Source organism: Catharus ustulatus, chromosome 1, assembly GCF_009819885.2.
Source record: "Catharus ustulatus isolate bCatUst1 chromosome 1, bCatUst1.pri.v2, whole genome shotgun sequence".
Taxonomy (NCBI): Eukaryota; Metazoa; Chordata; class Aves; order Passeriformes; family Turdidae; genus Catharus; species Catharus ustulatus.
The window spans coordinates 112,668,862-112,689,814 of record NC_046221.1 but is presented as its reverse complement, the minus strand read 5'-3'; the positions used below and the strand labels follow the sequence as shown (position 1 = coordinate 112,689,814).

The 20,953-nt window shown below is 41.1% G+C and overlaps 1 protein-coding gene across 5 annotated transcripts in view; it reads left to right on the top strand.

Moving 5' to 3' along the window:
- Positions 1 to 20,953, top strand: part of ANKRD29 (ankyrin repeat domain 29) — a 31,242-nt gene that overhangs the window by 4,918 nt on the left and 5,371 nt on the right. For 2 of the 5 annotated variants that reach the window (XR_004417338.2, XM_033054483.2), the window contains exons 2-8: positions 782 to 864; positions 2,598 to 2,696; positions 4,495 to 4,593; positions 10,794 to 10,892; positions 13,767 to 13,865; positions 19,968 to 20,066; positions 20,533 to 20,628. Coding sequence is in view for 4 of the 5 variants with exons in the window: in XM_033054483.2 (XP_032910374.1) it covers positions 782 to 864; positions 2,598 to 2,696; positions 4,495 to 4,593; positions 10,794 to 10,892; positions 13,767 to 13,865; positions 19,968 to 20,066; positions 20,533 to 20,628 (674 nt within the window). In the remaining variant the exon portion in view is untranslated. Of the gene's footprint in view, positions 1 to 781; positions 893 to 2,597; positions 2,697 to 4,494; positions 4,594 to 10,793; positions 10,893 to 13,766; positions 13,866 to 19,967; positions 20,067 to 20,532; positions 20,629 to 20,953 lie in introns of all 5 variants that reach the window. The other 3 variants (XM_033054492.2, XM_033054500.2, XM_033054510.2) reach the window with 3 other exon arrangements.

Sequence of the window (20,953 nt, the reverse complement as noted above, 5' to 3'; positions counted from 1 at the left end):
AATCAACAGCATGAGCCTGCTCTAGGATAAGCATCACTGCCATCACCGTGTTTCCCTTCCCACTTCATCCTGGACAGTGCTTACCTGTCACAGCAGAATATTGGCAGCTGTCTGCATCAATTAGTTAAAAGGGATAGGAGCAAAATCCATGTATTTTTTCTGTCCTTTACCTATGCTGGAGCAGTCATCATTCACTCCTACCCAGGAGATACTGCCCATGCCCACAGTCACAGGGTGTTAATTCCAGGCAGGAGGTAGAACAAGCAGTCTGGGAGATGCATGAGCAATATTTTTCCTGTATTGGAACTTTGTGTGCAGAAAAGAAGGAGATGACAGAGAGCTAATCTGAAACCCAAGAGGATGCCCTGCAGCGTGACATGTCAGCAGGATCCTTCTGCCTAACTGTGGCCAGCCCTACCACAGAAGTAGGCAATACAGGCATCACTGAGCATGTTGTTTTCTATTTCCCTGTGGATCTGGCCTAGCATCATCATTTCTCATTACAGAGCAATCTAAGGGACATAGGCTGCCATGGACACAAGCAAGACTTGAAATAGCATGAGGAAGCACAGGGAGACTGGTTTCTTTAATTGCAAAATGAAACGAAATTAGCTTCCTTTCCATGCTCTGGGTTTGACAGAGCAGCACACTAAGCTGAAACTTGCCTGGCTTGAATGCAGAATGCATGCCATATGTATGCTTGCCCAATCTGTTTTACAAAGTGATTTATTTCTGCTTTCTCTTTTCTTTTTTTTTTCCCCCTTTTCATTTTTTCCACTAGAAAGAAACACCACTTGCCAATGCTGCATTTTGGGCTGCAAGAAAAGGAAACCTGGCTCTCCTCCAGCTGCTGCTGAACAGTGGGCGAGTAGATGTGGACTGCAAAGACAGCGTATGCACACAATGCACCTACAGCCACAGCACTCATTTTGCATCACTTTCCATAGCCCACCGTGCACAGGGTGCAGTAGGGATCTAACATGAAACATATGAACGTCTTATGGTACTTCAGGATGATTTAAAACCTTCTCCTGTCAGTAATCAAGCTTGAAACCTAAGACAAAATAGTGTGATGATTTACATCAGTGGCAAGGGGTTAAGAATTTGCCAGTGCTAAAAAATGTGTCTTACACAGTTATTTGTGGTGCTGACATTAAAAACACAGATCCTAGCACCTCGGGCTTCTCTTTGCAAAAAAATGTCATTGTGGTAATAGATCACAGTGAAGAGTTGGCTCAGTTGAGCCCAGGTATTAATGATGAGCAGACCTTCTCATAATTAGAACAACTGTTGGCCTCCTAAATTCTTTCTCATCCAGTCAGTCTCTGGGCTGGGCACCCACATGAGGGCACAAGATTGCCAAGCAAGAGGAGCCCAGGCACTTGACAGATTTCATGGGAATTTCTTTACTGTAATTGACATGGGTTGAAATTAGTTTTGAGATTAGAAATGGGTTGATATCATAGATAATGAGTAGGTCTTTCTATTCTGCCTACAACATGGTGAGAGACTTGATTGTGCTAAGCTGTGTCAAACAGCAAGGGGAAAGGAGATTGAGAAGTTCCAGGTTTCTTTCGTTTGGCATTGGGACTGACTGACATGGAGTCATGCTGGTGTTGGCAAGGCTTAATGCCACTTCCAGCCTGAAACATGAACTTGCCGCAGCTTCTCTCACTTTGAATTCCTTCAAAGTGTAAGAGATTTTCTAAGCCCATTGACTTCAACCTATCTTTCCATTTTCATGTCATTTTTGCACCGTAGGCAAGTACTTGTCCTATAGTGCTTCTGCAGCTGATGCTATGACTGTCCTTCTGACAAGGCAGGGAAGGTTGTTCAGATGGAGGCTTGTAGTAAACAGGACAGAGATCAGTGTGAAAAAATAAAGTCGCTAGTGTTAATTTTTTCTCTAAAGAAGGGTAGCTTTGGACAAGAACTTTCACACTGCACTGCAGTAATAATTGTATCAGACATACACTTTTTCCAGGCTAAATTGTTTTTGTACAATTAAGACCATGTTTAGTTTTTGTAATTTTACCCATTCCTTTTTTAAATTGAGCTGTTGTATGTGAATGATTTTGAAGGATGTGTTTCATCCTTATGCATGTGGTTTCTGCATATTGTCCATACACTGCATACATATAATCCTACTTCATTCACTGGAAGTGACTTTATAGTGTACTGAGGGAGTTGAACACAGATTTCTGTACAGAAAGTTCTCTCTTACAATGTGAAGAGTCACTGAGTGAGTTTGCTCTTATTATTTGGATAGGGAATTAATGTTCAAATCAGCCAGCCCCTTCTCCTGACTATGACTCAGAATTCTAAGTGACTCAGCTGAGTCACTCAGCTCCTGTGTCTGAGGTTATTCTTCTGGAAATGATGCAAAGCACTTTGGGATTCTCTAATTTAAAAGAGAAACAAAAGCTGTTTAGAAACAAAACTCATTCTTTTTTTGTACTTGTTGCACTTATTTTGGGACAATAAGGCATCATAAGCTCCCTCCAGCTCTTTGGCAGAGATGCTGTCTCATGCAGACAGGCTGATTCATTGCTGTAGGTGTCTGTTGAAGGTACTGACTTGTTTTTCCTTACTCCCAGCTTGGCACAACAGCTCTGATGGTAGCATCTTACTATGGCCACATAGATTGTGTACGGGAATTGGTGTTGCAAGGAGCAGATATCAATCTGCAGAGAGAGGTAGGATTCAAACAGGGCTTGATTAAGTGACTGTTGGTTTGTTACAAAATAATAAGAGTGTTGTCTGCTGCTTGTTGCCAATTGTTTCTTTGTCACTTGCTGTATAGTGTATTTATAACACGTATAACAGGCTCTGTTCTGAGGACATCAGGGAATCAGATATCTGAATTCACAATAGAAAATCAGATGCCAGAGGTACATTTAAAATAATTCATCAAACATTTTCAGCATATCTGGTTGGTGAGGGTCAGTTACATCTGGGATGTAACCCCCCAGGGTTATGCCATTTATGTATTTGCAGATTTACTTTTTGGCACAACAATTTACAGATCTCTGGATGGGATAAATAATAAGAAGACCTTTACCTTTTGATTTGCAGCCTGGTCATTAAAATGGAGTGGATGCCATTGCTAACACAGGGATTATTTTTGACTCTGTATGTTTTGGAGTTTTTGCCCTTCAGTTTGAGCCAACTCATCTCTAGCAGTCACACAGCTTTAACACCCATACCCTTCCCTGCATCTCTGCTTGGCATTCAAGGCATGTCTTGCACCATGACATCAGTGCAGAAGGGACATCAGCAACTGATTTTTTTGGGAAATTGCCTTTCATTCATACTCCATGTAGACAGTTGTAAAGATTGCAGTTGCTCTGGTCTGCATGTTGGCTGCACAAAGATCAGAATTGCTCTGGGACAACCACTGGTTTTAAGAGAAGAGCAGTTTAAGGAGGGCATGAAGTTACATGGAATGGTGGCAGGTCGTGCAGGACAGCAGTGTGCTCATTGCTCCAACAGTACAAGCCAATGTTTCTTACTTTCCTTGGTTACCTGGAACCAGAGCATTAATCTCATGCTGACATCTGCAGGTTACTGAGTCAGTGAATGCCATGTTTGATGGTGTAGGTGTCTTTGCACTTACTGGCCTACACTTGCTCTAGCCATGATTGTCAGTGTCTTTCAGTGGGGTCCTGTTCTAACAAAACATGTATTTAAATATGTTCCTTCCCTTAGTTAAACATTGCTTGGAAAGAAGCAACAAAAGAAAAAGTTAAGAACAGTTTTATGGAACTGCTCTTGGTCATCACTCAGGAAATATTAATTCAACAAGCCAACAAAAAGAAAAACACTGGAAGCCTCCAAAATCACTCTGTTGCAGAAAGGAAGCAAAACAGATGAAGTTAAAGCACTAAAGACCAATGACACTGTTCTGCAACTAAGTGCAGTTGCTCCAACCAGTGCTCTTGTGCTCTGAAGTTGTTGTGAAGCTTGGGGAAGTAAAAGTCCCATAAATGTGCCCAGGAGGGCGGGCTCTGAACTGGTCTAAAAGGGGCCACATAATATTGTAAAGGCTTTGGGCACTGGAGTGAATTTCACATGTAGCTCCTATTTCCTGTACTTTCTACATGGGGTGAGAGAGCCCAAAGTCAAGAAAGAAAGCCTGTGCCTGCCTGCCTTCCTTCCTTCCTTCCTTCCTTCCTTCCTTCCTTCCTTCCTTCCTTCCTTCCTTCCTTCCTTCCTTCCTTCCTTCCTGCCTTCCTTCCTGCCTTCCTTCCTTCCTTCCTTCCTGCCTCTCTCCCTCCCTCCCTCCCTAATGTAAAATGCTGGACAGATTTTTCAATGCAATGGGAAGAAGACTGAGTTAAGATACCTGGTGTCCTCTGGAGTCTTCAAATTCATCATGTCTTTCCAGCTTGATATTCAAGTGATTAAGCTCAGTACTTTTTAATTTGAAATGTCTATACTTCAATCGAGTGTGTTATGTGTTTGTTATTATTTTAATCCATTTTTCCTTTACAGTCAGGTGCAACTTCTCTGTTCTTTGCTGCACAGCAAGGCCACAATGATGTAGTGAAGTTTCTCTTTTCATTTGGAGCCTCCACTGAATTTAAGAATAAAGTAAGATTATGGGTCTATTTTTGCATGCTTATGCAGTCTGACAATCAAGGCTAGGTTTTTTGTATTCATGTGAAACATGACAGGGCCATGTTAAGATGATGAAATTTTTTCACGTGAACATTTTTCGAGTAATATGAGTAATACAACATATTGTGAAATACTAACTTTGAACTAGGTTTTCCTACCTAGACTTCATGGCATAAGTTCATCAAGGTCACTTGATAGTGATATCAGTTTTTCCTCATAAGCCATCCTTCAATACAAGATCAAAGGGTCTTTTTGTACCTACCAGGTAGGATCCTGATTTAGGTGTTTGTGTACTCCAGTTGCATAGAACTTACATTTCATTTCATCAGTGTTGGGAGATTTCTGCATGCCACCATAGGATACATAAGAGTATAATGCCTTCAGTCCTCCCTAAATTCCCACTTTCCCATCTGGGACAAGAAGATGAAATGCACCTCAGGGCTTTTATTTCTCTGTTGAGGGAAGTCCTTTTCCAAAATCTTCTTAGAATAGCTAAAAGCACAGGTGGCAGGGCCTGGGTTCCTCACCCTTCGTGGGGTCAACAGCAGCCAGAGCAGCAGTTCATCACTGACAGCAGTACATCAACCCAGTTTCTTTGCCTAAGGCAGTACTAGCACCTCTGCTTTCAGCAAACGGAGAGGAAAGCAACAAATTTTCATTAAATATACTTGTCCTTGACATGCTGGATACATTTTGAAGCATTCCCATAATCTGAGGAGGAAGACACTTGTCAGTCACTTACCCTGGGATTCCTAGTGATGTCTTTGGACAAGCAATAGTTCTTTACACCACAGTAATCAATTTCTCAAGATATTTTAGTCTGTGCTTTGAATGATTCTCTCAATCCATACCTGCTTTCTCAATGCACACCTGCTTTCTCTCAATTCATATATGGAAATACAGGCTCTAAATTCTAAAGGAATTGGTGGAACATCAGAAACCCAGCTCCTTATACTCCAGGGGCTAAAAATCCTGATGTTTTGTGGCCAGAGTTCACACATGCCCATAGAGTAGGATTCTGATATCCCAGGGAGCTATGCTTGTGGTGAGCAACTCTCTGACCACAGCAGCAATCAGTAATAAAAACATGAATGAAATTGTAGCTGTTTAACACAACGGAGAGCAGCTGTGAAAGTTGGCAATGCGGAAGGTTGCAGTGTTAAATTCAACAGCTGTATCTTAAAGTGCTGGAAATTCTCATGTGGGACAAATTTATTGGGTAAGGTTGCACATTAAAATAAATGTTGCCTCTCTGACTTTTATTTCAGGGTATGGGTGGGGGTTAGCAAGATTCAGAGGGGTCATCTTCCCTTGCATTGAGCTGGCAAGTCAGAGGCTCAGTACCTGATTCTGTCTAGAGGGACAGTTGCATCTTTGCTCAATCTTTCCACAGCTTGTGAACTAGGAGTTTGTGAAGAGGCCAGGATTTGATCCTGGAGGTGAACAGCAGGCTTGGAATTGTCTGATTCTTCATGATGCATGCAAAATATATTGACGAGAAACACTAGGACAGATAAAAGAGGGCAAAGATCTAAATTATAAAATAATATTCCTGTATTCAGCTGCTCCAAATGGCTTCCATCTTTGGACAAATACAAGTTTGGGGGGACTGTTGCTCACCTTGAAACTTTAATTCCAGCCCCTCTTTTCTTGCCTGCCTCTGCTTCTGAAGCCAGACCTGCCTTGGCCAATATGCCAGTCCCAAGTATCTTTTAAGCTGTTGGTTTACCTTCCTCTCCAGGACACAGCTTTCTGTTATGTCCAGACAAGCTGGTTGAAAGATAACACCAGCTCCCAATGGATGTTACAAGGGAAACTGGCAGGTGATGTGCATGTGAGATGATTTTCCAGCAGCACCACCCAGCATGTGCCTGATCAGCTGGCACCAGTCAGGTGTAGTGCATGGACAGTCCACATCTTCCACTCAGTGTGGTTTTGTATCAGTTCTATCTTCTGATTTTATAATGTGGTATTTAATAATGTGTAATTTAATAATTCCATAGCTTGGAATAATTCCATGGTTCTGTTAGCAGGTGACCAAGGTGACACGTTCCTCCATCCCTCCCAAACCCCAGAAACAATATAATTGATAAAATACACCTTTTCAGGTTAGGGACAAAGCATTTTCTCACTAGGACACTTATCTGGGAGCAGCACTTGAAAATATATGGCTGATGCTGATTTTAAAGGCCAGTGCAAAATTAAGCCATTTGCAAAGAATATATATGCTTCTATTATAAGTTATGACTTGGATTTGGAATAAGCACACAAAATGAATGTATCCTAGAAAACAGAGACTTTAACTAAGGAAATGCAAAGCCCAACATCTTTTTCATGCACTTGTCTGTAAATTGTGATTACTACATTTGTTACTCATATATGAGAATTCTAGAGAACTACCTTAATATAGGCATGCAATTATTGTTAAGCCTTGTAACATTGCTATTTGCTATGGAAGGTGAAGTAAAACTATTCCATAATAGTGTAACAAAGAAATTAGCAATAAATACTGATGTTCTAAAGAAAATTAATGGTGCTATTGAAGGTTAATTATTGTATAATTATTATATACAATATTAGTCATTCATATTATTCTGCATTGTCCCAGTCTGTCATCCATAGAAATATTTCAAACTTTCTTCTTTTATTCTGATAGATGTGATAAGTATGTGAGTTCTTAAAAAACATAGTGGCACATTTTCCAAGGATTTCTGCAGGTTGAACAGTATGTCAGAGGCTGTTTTTCAGCAGGCAGTGATTGCAGAAGATCAGTTCTCCTCCTCTGTACCATATTTAAGAGATGGTAAAACAACATATAATTCTAAGCTACTTTCAGGTGGTGATGACAGAGAAAAGGGGTCAGCAAGTAGAGAGGGAAGTCCACACCACTTAGTGTGGTCTTGCCAAGTGCTGCTGTTCCAAGTACTTTCCCTGAACATCAGCAGCTGCTGTTACGTGCTGGCAGTGAGGAGAACAGGCTCTGGGGAGAGCAGAAAAATGGTTTTTCAGGGAAAGAATTGCAGAGGTAGCTGAGAAAAGCCCAGCTCCTATCTGAGCTGGAAATAATTGCAGTGCAGGATTAATAGAAGCTTCATTGTGTCAGGAAAACAGGATATGAGCAAAAAGTGAGCCCAAGGCAATGTGCTGTCTGTAAGAGGTTGCACAGTGGCCTCCTGCCCACTGCAGAAGGGGTGATAGCCCCAGGAGAGCCTCAGTGCTTGCTCACATGTCCAGCTCCTACTTGCTGCCCTGCTCAGAGTTTCCAAGAGGTTTGCCAGTACCAAAGACGCTGCTTCAGCTTTTCACTTATCTCAGCTGAAGCCAAAAAGGAAAGAGGTAATCACATGACTGAAAGGGATGTTAAAACTCTTTCATTTACTTTTTTTTTATCCCCCACAACTTCTCTGCTTTCCCTATGGTCTGTAAAACATTGGGGTCTTCAGCTAGAGCTTGCTGGAGTAAAGTGTAAGAGAAAACCAGATGGAAGCTTAATAGAGGCAAGAGGGGGACTGAGTTTTCTCCTACTAATAAACAGTAGACCTTCACCCTGTTTGACAATTCCTTAATTTAAGTAAGTGCTGTCTTATGGTCAGTAGAAAAATTTCCTGCTGCCAGCTTCCCTTTCTTACAGAAAGATATATATCTGATTTTTCACAGTGATGAAAAACTTAGAGCATGCAGAGGAATCCAAATCCCTTCTGTTGAATGTATTCAGCTTCATATATCAGACAGACAGTAGAGCAGGCCTTACAGCTTGTTGTCTTCCTGATCAGGGACCAGATCTTTGAGCCCAGGAATAGTTACCCAGTTCTGTCTGCCACAGTAAATACTTGATCCAGAGTGAACAGATGGAATTGGGGACCATCAGTGCTGCTCTTCTAACCCTGGACTCTGATCAAACTGATCTAGGAAAACTTGGTCACCTTTGTCTGAAAAGTCCAAATGATGTATTATGGAATTGTGTTACTCTCTCAAAAAAAAAGTATTTGTCTAAAATTGTTCACTGGGTTGAACCAAACACTTGGTCAGGAACCCGTTTTTGAATTAATTAGATGTCTTGAGAGAGTGTTGCCATTCTTAAACCCCAAGAAGTCACATCTCCCAAGGTGTTGGGCTCCAGCTCTGGCGTGCCAACTGCTGTTAGTTTTGCAGGCCTGCCTTTCATTTGGGACCTGTCATTTGATTCCCTACAAAAATTATGATAATAACCAAGCAATCTTCTAAAAATAATAGGAGTTTGTGGAGAACACAAGAATTGTAGAAAACAAAAGCCAGACCTTAGAGCAATAAACAAACTTTTCCTGTATGCAACTGAACATGTCTATTTACCCTCCATACAGGGAACTTTCATAGTTTTAAGCTTCCTAAAACTTTTCCTTCCCTGTCTTTCCACAGAGGACTTTCAGTTTGGATAACATAGTTTCTTTTCTTAATTCATCAAGCTTTCTCTCTCAACATTGTTCAGAGAAAAAGTCCTTAAAAATTTCTCTCTCTTTTTTTTGATAGTTCTTTGATCTGGTAAGTCATCACTTGAGCAAAGTGGCTTTCACCTGGTTGGGAAGAGGAAACAGGTTTCATGAAGCTATTAGCCTTTCCATTGTCTTTTAAGTGCGTATAAGGTTTTTTAATCCAAGGACGATTGTGATTGCTTTTGTGTTTTGTTCCAGCAGTTCCCATAAAATTACAGTAGTTTAAATTGGCAGGAAAGTCCAATTTCTCAGAAAGGAAACTTAATTCCACTGACCTGATTACACACTGTATTTACTCAAATAGTCCAGAATTGATTCTTAGACTGCCACACAATAGCCTCACATCTCTGGCTTTGCTTAAACCCAAGCCTTCTTTTCTTTCCAATGTTGTAGGCAAGAAGGGCGAATATGAGGTTTTGGGGTTCGGTATAAATAGGGCCTGTGGGTTAGTTCAGTCATGTCAGAGCTTGAGTTTTCACAAGGATATTACAGCCATGAAATTGCACCATTGATTAATAAATTTGATTGCCACTTCTCATTATAAAAGATCAATTTGGCCACTCCAGCTGTAACTTCCTTTGTGGGTATCTGTCTATGTGGAAAATTTCAGACAACTTTGGAGTTGTTTCAGAGAACAAGTCTAGGCCAAAGCACAGTCTTGTGTCCACATCAATAATAGCTCTAGAAACCATTTACCTGAAATACTTTAGATAGCTTATCTTGTGGAGGAGAGACTTGAGACTGGGAGAAGGCAGGGGAGAGAGAAGACCAGTGGTGGGGATATTTTGGGATGTTCATCATCTTTGCATGATGGCATGGTGCCATCCCAGGCAGAAGATAAGAACTTCCTCTCCACAACTGTGTCTGAAGTACTGGTAATTTTTGAGTGGGGCACAGCACTTAAGATGGCAAGACGCACGTTTGCTGCCTCAGTTTTTTCAGCTGGTTTGGAGTCAATCACCAGTGACACTGAGGTGTTTCCCTTCTTAGCTGGCTCCCAAGAGAATGTTTCTACAAGCAGGGATTGATGCATGTGCCTAGGTCTCCCTTTAGTGGTGATGTGCAGCAACTCTAACTGCCTGGGACTGATCCTACCTGCAGGGATCACTTCTCAAACAGAAGTAATGGCCCTTTCACTGGTGGTTGTGCCTTTGGTCGGACTTACACTTCCACAGTCAGCTAGCACACCTTAAAATCCTTCCTCTCCACTCAGCTTCAGGCCAACAATCCGCCAAGGAGAGGCAGGACAAAACAGGGCCCAAGGTACTGGCCAAAGAAGAGCAGATGATCAATAGTCTCTGGAGCAGTAGAAAGGTGTGCTGTCTTCCCACCGGTGGAAGAGTTCAGCAGGCATGAGGAATTTGGCTGTAAAAGGAAGAGATATGGAGGAGCTTGGAGTTGTGAAAGAAATAAACCTTCTAATGGCAAGTCAAAAGATGAGGAATGAAAAACAGAATTTTCTTAGTTCCTTTCCCTCCCTAAAAAACTCAGGAGAAAAATGTATGTAGTGACTGAGCCAAGCTGAAAGATTTACATGTCAACACTTGGCATGTAAGTTATGAAAGATTCAGTAGCTACTCATTACAGAACTGCTGTGAGCCAAATTCTGAAAAGTCTTAAAATTTGGCTCTTTTTTTTAATGGTGATGTTCAGCCCAGCACCTGACGTCTCACCTGACTGTACCCATTCTTTGCTTTTTCACAGGATGGAGGCACAGCTCTCCTGGCTGCCTGTCAGTACGGGCATGCAAAAGTAGTGGAAACTCTGCTGAAGCACGGCGCCAACATTCATGATCAACTCTATGTGAGTTATTTGACACACACAATATTGACAATGGTGGTGGTGGAACAAATGTGCTGTTGCTTGGACAACAGCAGACACCCTGGCTCCAGCACAGACAGGCATTTGCCAAACACTGCATTTTTGTAGTACTCTGTTCCTCTAAGATGTGGATTTTGTTAACTGTCTGCTTTTTATGATGCTGAGAGAAGTAGCACAAAATCAGAAAAAATTCTTTGGCTGCCTTTTGGTTCAGAATCTGTATGGAGGATATGTACCAAATCTAGAACAGACTTGAGCTCCCATTAGCCTTGCAGGGAAGAGCATGTCATGTTCTACCACGATTTGCACAAGAATGAATAGCTCTAGAGCCTCTGAAGTACTTTAGTTTTCTGCCAGAAAGAATAGCAAAAATCAAAACCTTTAAATTACTTCAAAGTGTTTTGTTGTTTTCTTTTTCTTTTTTTTTTTTTAATATCATAAAATTATGTTATTTGGTATTTATGAATCTCCAGTTTGTCAGTGTTTTGGGCAAAGTGAGGTTAAAATGGCTGAATTGATGTTGTTTAGTTGACTTTTCAGAAAGTTGGATTGAACCAATGAAGCTCTGGGTTTAATTTACTCTAACAGAGACACAGATAAGTTGAGCTTTTCGGCATTCAACAGAAATGAGTAGCAGACTTTGCCTCTGCTTCCCACCCCTCTTTCCTACCCCAGGGCACTCAAGACTGACAAAGAGGAAGTTGTTTCTCTGAGATATATGATTTTTTTCAGCTGTTTCCATTGGCTTTGGATCTGCAGGATGCTGTTGCGCTCCTGGTTCCTACTGGTTTGCGGGGGAGCTGAGAGATCCCCTGGAGTTGGTGACTGCAGAAGTCATAGGGGGATCCCCACCTCAACGCTGAAAGTTGTTCCACCCTTGCTGTTGTGCAAATAGGAATTGTCATTCTGATCTGAGGGCAGTGATTCATCCCTCTGCAGGGTAATCCCAGGGGCTGCCACTCAGTTTAAAAATAGCTATGCTGCCACACCTGCAGACTCTTACCCAGAGGTCAAGGCAGTAAAATAACTTCCTTGTTGTCTCTCCTGGAAATGAGCAATATTTGCAATTGGATTTTAAAATGCACTTTTGTTGCTCACAGACATTGGGCAAAGCCAGTCAGAAACAGTTGCGTAATAAAATAAGAATACAGTCTCTTGAAAAAAAATGTTGCCTAAGCTCTTTTTGTGGGCCAAGTTGCATTTGTTAAGTGGTACCTGGATGGCAGTATCACTGGCAGCTAAATGAGAGGGATTTTGAGCATACATTAGAATACTCCTCCCAAAACCATCAAGATAATGTTTTAGTCTTAAATTGACTCATGTGAGAGGTCAGGAGAGCAAGAGACAAAAGAATACCCTAATGAAATAATATTTCTTGCTGAAATGCGTTATAGCCTCAAAACAGCATTTTCATTACAGCATCAATTCAAATCAAATAGGTATCCATGAATGCAAGGTTCTCCATCTTGATTGATCCTACAATAAAGAGCTTTTTTAATATTACGCAACCTTGTTTACTTTCTAAATTGAAGTATTCTCTGTCTCTGGAGGAAGTCTGCAAAGGCTCTGGTACTGCCAGGTCTTTTCATTTACTCACACAGCAACCAGAGAAAACAGCCCATCAGAGGGCCCAGGGACAGGCATTAATAGTTCCAGCAGACACCTCTTTTGTTTACCAGGACATTTGTCTTGAAATCACTGTCAAACATCCTAAATTCAGTCCCTGGGGCCCTATATTCAGGTCATGCTTTCATCAAGTCTGTGCTGAGTTTTTCAGTTAGCGGAGTAGCTGAGCTGACAACAGCATTTAGTCCCAACATGGTGGTATGCAAACAAGGTGAACAGCAGGCTTTCACTAAAATGCTCTGTATTTTGTGATATGCACCTGCCTGAGCTGGAATGAGAGGTGTATTTGCACATCTGAGATGCAGTAAAATGGTTAATTCCTGTCTCTGTTTAAATGAAAAGATTCTCGCCTGCTGGGAAAACTTGTCCCAGCACATCCTGTGCTTAGTGCTGTGGATGTAGGATGGGCAAACACCTGTCCCACCCTCAATACAGATTTCTACTTAGAGTTGGTTAGATGGATTATAATGCTGTTTGAAAGCGTTCCATCAAAAACACTTAATGAAATACGACTTTTAATTTTTTTTCCTGTGGAAGGGGTTTCTCTGAAGTAAAATTCTGAGAACATCTGCACATGAAAGACACGTCAACAAAAAATAAAACCCTGTATTTGTTCACAATCTGGTTTTTCACAAGCTTTTTGCAGGAAAAATCTGTTTTCTGATATAGCTATGAAATACTTCTAGATTGTTGTATGTTACAGGTGAAGTCTATTCTACAAGATGTGCCAGAGCAGAAGCATGGTGGTTTCTGGGGTGGCACAGCAGTATGGCACAGCCATACTCCTTCAGCCTCAAGGACAGACTCCAGTGCTGGGGTTTGCAATCTTACAAAGTACCTGACATGTTTCCATCGTGTATCCATGTAGCAGAACACTTCTGCATGAACATACAAAAGCTAAATGAACCTATATAGCTGTACAGGAACTAATTTCCCGTTCTGTGGCTCAATGCCTCAATGAACTAGACTCTTAGTATTCCAGACACAGGATTTAATGCTGGATTTGATATATGACAGGAGCCAGTATTTGTGCATACTGAGTGAAAATGTTGCCACAGTTTATTATGAATTAGACTTTCCATTTTGGTAGTTATTTCTTGAGCATGGCTGTATATCTGCTGTTACAAAGCCTAATGACTAAAGACTGAGAGCTTAATTCTGTTTGATTTTTTTTGTGTGGAAAAATGGCATCCCTTCAACCCAGTGTAAGACATACGTGTTTGTTCTTAGGATGGAGCTTCTGCAATTTTCCTGGCAGCACAAGGAGGATATCTGGATGTCATCCGATTGCTTCTCTCTTCAGGAGCAAAGGTTAACCAGCCACGACAGGTATGATCAATACTTCAGGGTTGGTTTCTAATTTTATAGTTAAGAAAATTAACACTGGAATTTTCTCCAGGCATTAGGTTCCTGTAGAGGTGTTTCATTGGAAAGCAATTTGTGTCTGTGCCAACATTCTGTGTTTTAGTTCAGATTAGTAATATGATTTTGAAGTCAATACCTCTGTCATTTCTGAAAGAACTGAAACTGAAAGCTCTGCTCTAGATCTACACTTTACACCCTATGAGCCAACATCCCTGGAGGTATTTAAAAGATGTGTAGATCTGGCATGTGGCACTTGGTTTAGTGGTGGACTTGACAGTGCTGGGTTAGTGGGTGGACTCAGAGGTCTTTTCCATGATTCTTGAGCAGACCAAACCTCTGACTGCTCCTTTAAACGGGTTTGAACCACATGTATGTTTGTGTCAGGCACCAAACTAAATCAAAATAAAATCCTCCAGCTGCATGGAATGTTGATGTAAGGACCTTGCATTACCTCTTTCAATGACCAATCTGTTTATGTTGTACCACATTACTTCTGAAGGTCTACATAGCCTACAACACCCCTGAGTTCTTTTGAAAATTGTTTGAAAAGCTTTTGAAAATCCGGGAGCTCTAAGAGGAGGCAGTACTAAATTCCATTTTTTGAAATCTCCAGGCCTTCAGATGTGGCTTTGGTGTCAAAGTTTATCTTTTACAAATGCTTTTATTTTTAGTTTTACTTTTGTTTATTTGTTTGCTTTACTTTGTGTCATTCCTGTGCACTGAAATTCAAGCATGAGTGCTGCCTTCATCTCTGGAAGTTCTTGAGACATAAGGAAAGCTTTTCTCCCCATTTCCAACTAGTCAGTCTAGTGGGCCTGATGTTGCAAATACATACAACCGGTGGCAGCTGTAAGCATGAAATTAGCTCCTTGCAAGCAGTAGGGCTGCTGTTTGATCATTAAATGGGAAGTGTGTGAGCAAGATTTGTGGCTGGTTCTGAGATCCCTGCTAGGGGGTTAGGGGCTGGATCCACTGTGATGCCTTTTCTTGCATTTTCTCTGAACACGGGGCTCACCTTTGACAATGTTGTTGCCTCTCCACAGTTTGTCAAAGCCAAGGTGCAGCTTTAATGTGCCTCTTCAAATGGGACAAGTGTTTGTTATAAAAATAGTGATTTTAAAATGTAATATTCATGATTTCTGCTCCCATTGGTTGTCTATGTTTCCTGGAAAGTACCAGCACCCATCATAAACAGCCACAAAAATGACAGAAAACCCCCCAGTCTCAGAGCTGAAAGTTTCAGCAGCAACTGGAATACCTCTTAGTAGTTAATGGCTGGTGAAAAGCTAAATCACTCTACTGGAGCACCTGACTGTGTAACTGATCTTCAGTAATAATAATAATAATCATCATCCCCATCATCATCAATGTGATGACTTAAGTTTTAGCTTTCATATTTCCAGATTCTGTGCTGCATTAGTATAGAACTCTGAACTTCTTATAAAGCATCAACTGGATGCTGGAGTTAGGTAAGGGTGCAAGAGGCTTTCTAGATTTTAAACTCACTGTGGAATTGGTAAGCATACGTGGTATATAGAGAGACATGTATGAAAGCTCTCTTGCTTTGCAAAGAAAAGTGTTTCTTAATTGTTTACCTGTTTCTTGACTAAAATCAGTGCCTAAACAGCCAGAGGTGGAGTTGCACAGCTAGCTTTACACACTGCACATAGAAATGTCTGGTTAGAGATGGAGCTTCTCAGGAATCTCTACCTGCTTTGAGAGACCCTTGCCTGTGGTCTGCTGAAACCCTGCAGGCAAGGTAGCTGTCCTGGGTCTTCACTGCACATTTGAAATTGATGGGATAAGGTCTTGTCCTTGTAATTAGTCATGCATGTCAGCCAGGTGGCTGTGATCACTGACGGCTGCAAGTGAAAAAGCAGCAGGCAAGAGCAAATGAGTGAGAAAAGTCTAATAACAGTGGACAACGTAGCATGAGACAAGCTCTGCCAGGTATTTTCAGTATTTCCTTTCATCTGCACCAAAAGCCTGACAAATCACAGCCTGGCAACAGACACTGATCTATATATTTCTGCTGAATGTGTAGGTCTGTGTGCACTATTAGCTGTGGTGTAAAGAAAGAGGATTAGTATTTTAAATGCCTTAACTGAAACAGTTTTCCTGCTGCCTCTAGCCGCACCTCTGAGCACCAGAGCTGTGCTGGCAGTTATCACCTGGATTGATGCATTAGCTGATCCCAGAATGCCTAAAAAAAAAATAAAAATAAAACAAAACTTTGAAAAAACCTTTAAAAATGTTAAAAACTGTTAATTAAGTCTAAAGTTTCAGTGTAGAAGGAGAGACCAAGGTATGCATTAATGCCTTTTGAGAAAGTCAAAATAGAGTTGGGGAGATTTAGCTCTGGCTGAACCCTGTTGCCATTAAAACTGCATTCTGCTATCTGTAGTTACAATGCAGCTAATTCTTTCTGACACTATTTTTTTAGCTCTCTAATCCAATTTCTACAGCACAATGTTTCATGAGGCATTTTTAAATCTTATTTGAGGCAAAGACTTGTCTCTGTGTGAATGTTCCTCCTGGCTCCTCTGTTTCATCTCCAGCAGGACAGACCTTCTTTGCTTGAGGGTACCTCCGATCCCTGCTAAGATTATGCCTGGATAAGTGCATGGCATTTGTATTTGGGCCCACTGTAATCCGAAACATTTCCTTAACAAATGGAACATTTTTACTGTTTAATTAGTCAAGTAATGGTTGGATGGACTTCAGTCTCTTTCTTACTAACAAATGGATTTGTACTTTGTTAGAAGGTGCTATGTTGGTCATGAGGAATGTAGCTCTAGAAGGGGCAGTTTCAATGCCAGACAACTCTCACTCTCATTTACAAGCTACACTGCTCTCACTGTGATAGAAAACTTTTCCAGGCAATGTTACCTCAAATACAGGGCTACAGAGTGCCAGGTGTGAGTTCATCTTCTCCTTCCTCATGATGTCCAAGTTTTCCTCCATATCTTGCAAATTTGGTGGCTTAATCCACAGACTTGCACACATTTGTCTGCCTTCTATGTCTCCTCATGCTACTTTAGTAGATACCAGTTCCCCCTCAGTCTGGTGTCCCATCTCCCATCCCATGGGGTATTTCTGACAATTTGGATGGTTCTGGCTGTCCATGTGCAAACCCTTCAGCTCATCTCTCACAAGACCAAATAGTGAAGCTTTCTGGAAAGTTTCAACCTTGGCAATGTCCTTTCTCTTGGGTTGTAATTGTCTTCTGCTCTTGCCAATATTGAAGAGCTGGGCAGGAATTCTTTTGTCATCTTTTTGTCTAGACAGAGCTGGGGGCAGTGTCTGAAGCCTGCTACAGGAGATGTTTCTATGCTTCTTCAACTTACAAAACAAAGCTGTAAGATTCTTTGCCAATGCTGTTTTGGCAGTCTGTGTCACAACAGGCTTTATTCTGGCTGGCTAAGCAGATTCAAAACAATCTGAAAATTAACGACTTTTTTCTTAGCACATGATATGCAATTACATATACATGTAAGCCAGTAAATCTATATAGAGTGCACTTCAGCAAGCAACCAATTTGCTATTGGCAAGTTAGGTGTAGTAGTGCAAGTAGACTAATGGGCAGAGCAGTGGAGGAGATGACACAGAGTAGCTTGAGAGTAGGGGTTGTCTGCCCTTCAAAATGCATACTGGATATTTAAGGGATCTTTCACCCCAATCTGGCCTTTTCTAAAACTTCAAGCCATAAGCAAAAGTTGAGATTCAAAGGTGCAAGATGAAGTCATTAGTTAATGGATAAGAGAAAGAGCATTAATAATTTCAGTCAGAGTATATTTGGAACTTCTGGCTGCTGGATAGAATAAAGTGTTGTCCGTATACACTAGCTTGTAACCAAATGTGGCAAAAAGAACAACTTACAAACATATGGGATATTAAAAATTATTCTAGGAATGTGGTGATCTGCAGTCTGCTGGGTCCCTGGGCAGAGGGACAAGGAAAGGAGAGTAGCTTCTGAACTGCATCTTTCCCTGTTCTCATTTCTTCCTGTCTCATGGCCAAGCCTTAATATCTGTTTACACATGAATTCTCATGTGACCTCTTAGTAAAATGTAGTATCTGCTTTGTAGCTTTCACCAATATGAAAATGGACAGAAAACTCATCTACTCCATATAAATATCATAGATATTTGCATAAACCTGAGTGCTAGATGCTGTTTGCTTAAGAGAAAGAAGCTGGCCATTGTCAGTGTGAGCCCATCATTATCTTCACTATCTTTCTTCTCTTCAAGCTAAGTCCTTCAATACAGCCACTCTTCCTCATAATGTACTGTTGTCTCTATCCTATAGCTGAGGTGCTGAGGATAATGTCTGACAGCAATACTATTAATGACAATTAATGGTAGCAGTGATATTACCCAACATTTCTATTTCCTTTTGCTCCTCCTCATTTATACCTGAAAATAGGGATTTTTCCTACAAACCTCACTGTGAGTAAGCAAAAGCTGCTTTGGTTCCTATGCTGAGCTTGTGTTTTCATTGCTTGTATGAATCCACAAGCATGGGTTTGTACAGCATTGCTTCATCATGCAGATTAAATTATGTAGGCTGCTCTCAGATATTTTCCAAGTTTTACAGGCTTTTTAAATGCACCTATTGCTATTTTCTAGAGCCCTCTGGTGGGGAGAGATTAGAAAAATATGAAGAGTCAGATTACTGGTAGGGAAAACACTAAAATAAATAAATTGGAGAGGGACAGCTTTTGACGTCAAACTAACATCACATACTCTGTACGCAACACATCTTTTTTTATTTTTTAATCACAAAGAACACTCATATTAACAGGATATATACCAGAGTGAGTTCAGTCACTAATTTCAGTGAGTTAATTTATTGAGGGGTGGGCAAAGATGTTCCTCACAATTTGAGAATGCTGAAGATCTCAGGGTGTGCATTTGTTCCTTTTCAGAATCAGAAAAAGGGAATTATTATATCAAAGAAATAACTTTTCTGTTTCTTTCAAAGGATTAATTCATTAGTCCATGGAAAACAGAGAACTGATTCAACAATGGTTTTCTGGGTTGCATGAGCAAGTCATAGGAATCTTCAGCTGGCACTGGGAAACAAGACTATTTCTTTGATCAAGGTGGCAATATCTTATTTAATGTAAAAATTTGATTTCTCCTGAAACTTCTCATTAAGGTTGTTTTTGAAGTCTCAGTTTAGTTTGTCTTCCTCTTTCCAGCCAAGCCTTCAGGCTGCAGAGGGTGGTGAGGGGAACTGGCAAGCCCTAAAGGCAGAAGCAGGCACCCTGCTTTGTGGGGCCTCACTTCTGTGTTAAAATCCACACAGGCAAAGCCTTTTTTAAAGGCTCATGAGAATCAGTTTGGCACCACATAACTGCTGGGGTCTCCTGCAGCCTGGAGAATCAGGCCATTTAGGGGAAAGAAAAAAAAAAAAAAGAGGAAAAGACACAAAACTAAATTCTACTTGCAGTCAGAAATGGTTCTAGTGCTTCAACTCACTTTTGCCTTTGGGAGGGAAATCCATTACACAGTTTAGCTTACTCTGAATGTGTAATTTCTGATGTTTTGTGCTCAAATAATGATTGCATAGGACTTTTCCAAAGTAGATAGTTTCATGCTGGATTCTTTGGTAATTGTCTTGTTTTTCAGTGGAGTTTTGAAGATGCAGATTCTGCACAGCTCTAGAATCTGCCTGTGCATGCTGAGGTTTGTCTGTATCCACTGTCCCATGTAATCACCTAGAGTTCAAAGTACGCAGGATACCTTTAGGCCTTATGTTTCAAACATCCCTGCATATTTTAGGCATGGCTGATGCCTTACTGGGCTCTAATTTCACAAAGCAATGCACATTTCTGGTAAGCTATGTAAGAGAAGGCAGTAAAGGGGGCTCAACTCCACAGACTTGAGCAATTCTAATTTGATACACCAACCTACCACATGGATTTAGACACAGCTTTGCATTTGACCCCCTGTAGGATTTGATTGAATAATTGAAGTACAATTTCAGCAGATAAGGGCAGCAAAATATCTGAGGGCAAAAAACACTGAAGTGAAGCCATCAGCAGTCATATTTTGTTTGCAGGATGGGACAGCTCCCTTGTGGATTGCCTCGCAGATGGGTCACAGCGAAGTGGTGCGAGTGATGCTGCTCCGGGGAGCGGAGCGAGACGCCGCGCGGGATGTGAGTAGCACTTCCTCCTGCACTCTGTCTGCAGCTTAATGCCTCATTTGGGAGGCTGTAAGTCTAGATGGAGGCTTGGTACCTCCAGAGTCCATCCTGTTTGTCAGGTAGCAAAGTGCCACCACAGGTATTCTTTTCCCTCTTCTGTCTGGGACAGCTTCCTGGAGGGACCTTCTGGAATAAGGGAATGGAAATGTCCACATAGTTGAGAAGCAAAGATGGTATATGGTGTCACTGGTTCATGTTATCCTGAAGTTTTCACCCACCAGGGGAACAATCCTTCAGGCACCCTAAAACCAGCAGCACATGCTGTGGAGGTGCCCCCTCAAAGGTGATAAGCAGAGGAGACTCTCCTCGCAGATGCATGGGAAAGCTGACATTTCCCTCCAGCTTTTTCTTCCCCTACAGCTTCCCCTGCAAGAGGAATGCAGGCAAGGCATTTATGTCATTCCTCTTTTTTTTAAAGGATGGTACAACTGCTTTACTGAAGGCTGCTATTAAAGGCTATAACAATGTGATAGAAGAGTTGCTGAAATTCTCTCCCACGCTTGGCCTGCTGAAGGTTAGTACTGAAACACAGAGATTTTTTAGGCAGAACACAAGAAGACAAAGGATTTGATGAAAGACCTGACATTTATCTACTCTAGTGGAAGATGACAGGAGTTTAAGCAAAAAAAAAAGTCAAGACAAAAATGAAATTATCTTTTTTAGCTTTAATGCCACTCACAAATCTTTTTGAACAAAGCTGTGAATTTAATTCTTAGAATGAGGAAGCACATTGTGTCATAGATGAAATTCTGCTTTTTGTCACTTGATTTTATTTCTACTGTAAGTAGATTACTCTTGACTGTACAGTTTTAACATTATACCCAGTCTTCTATTGCATT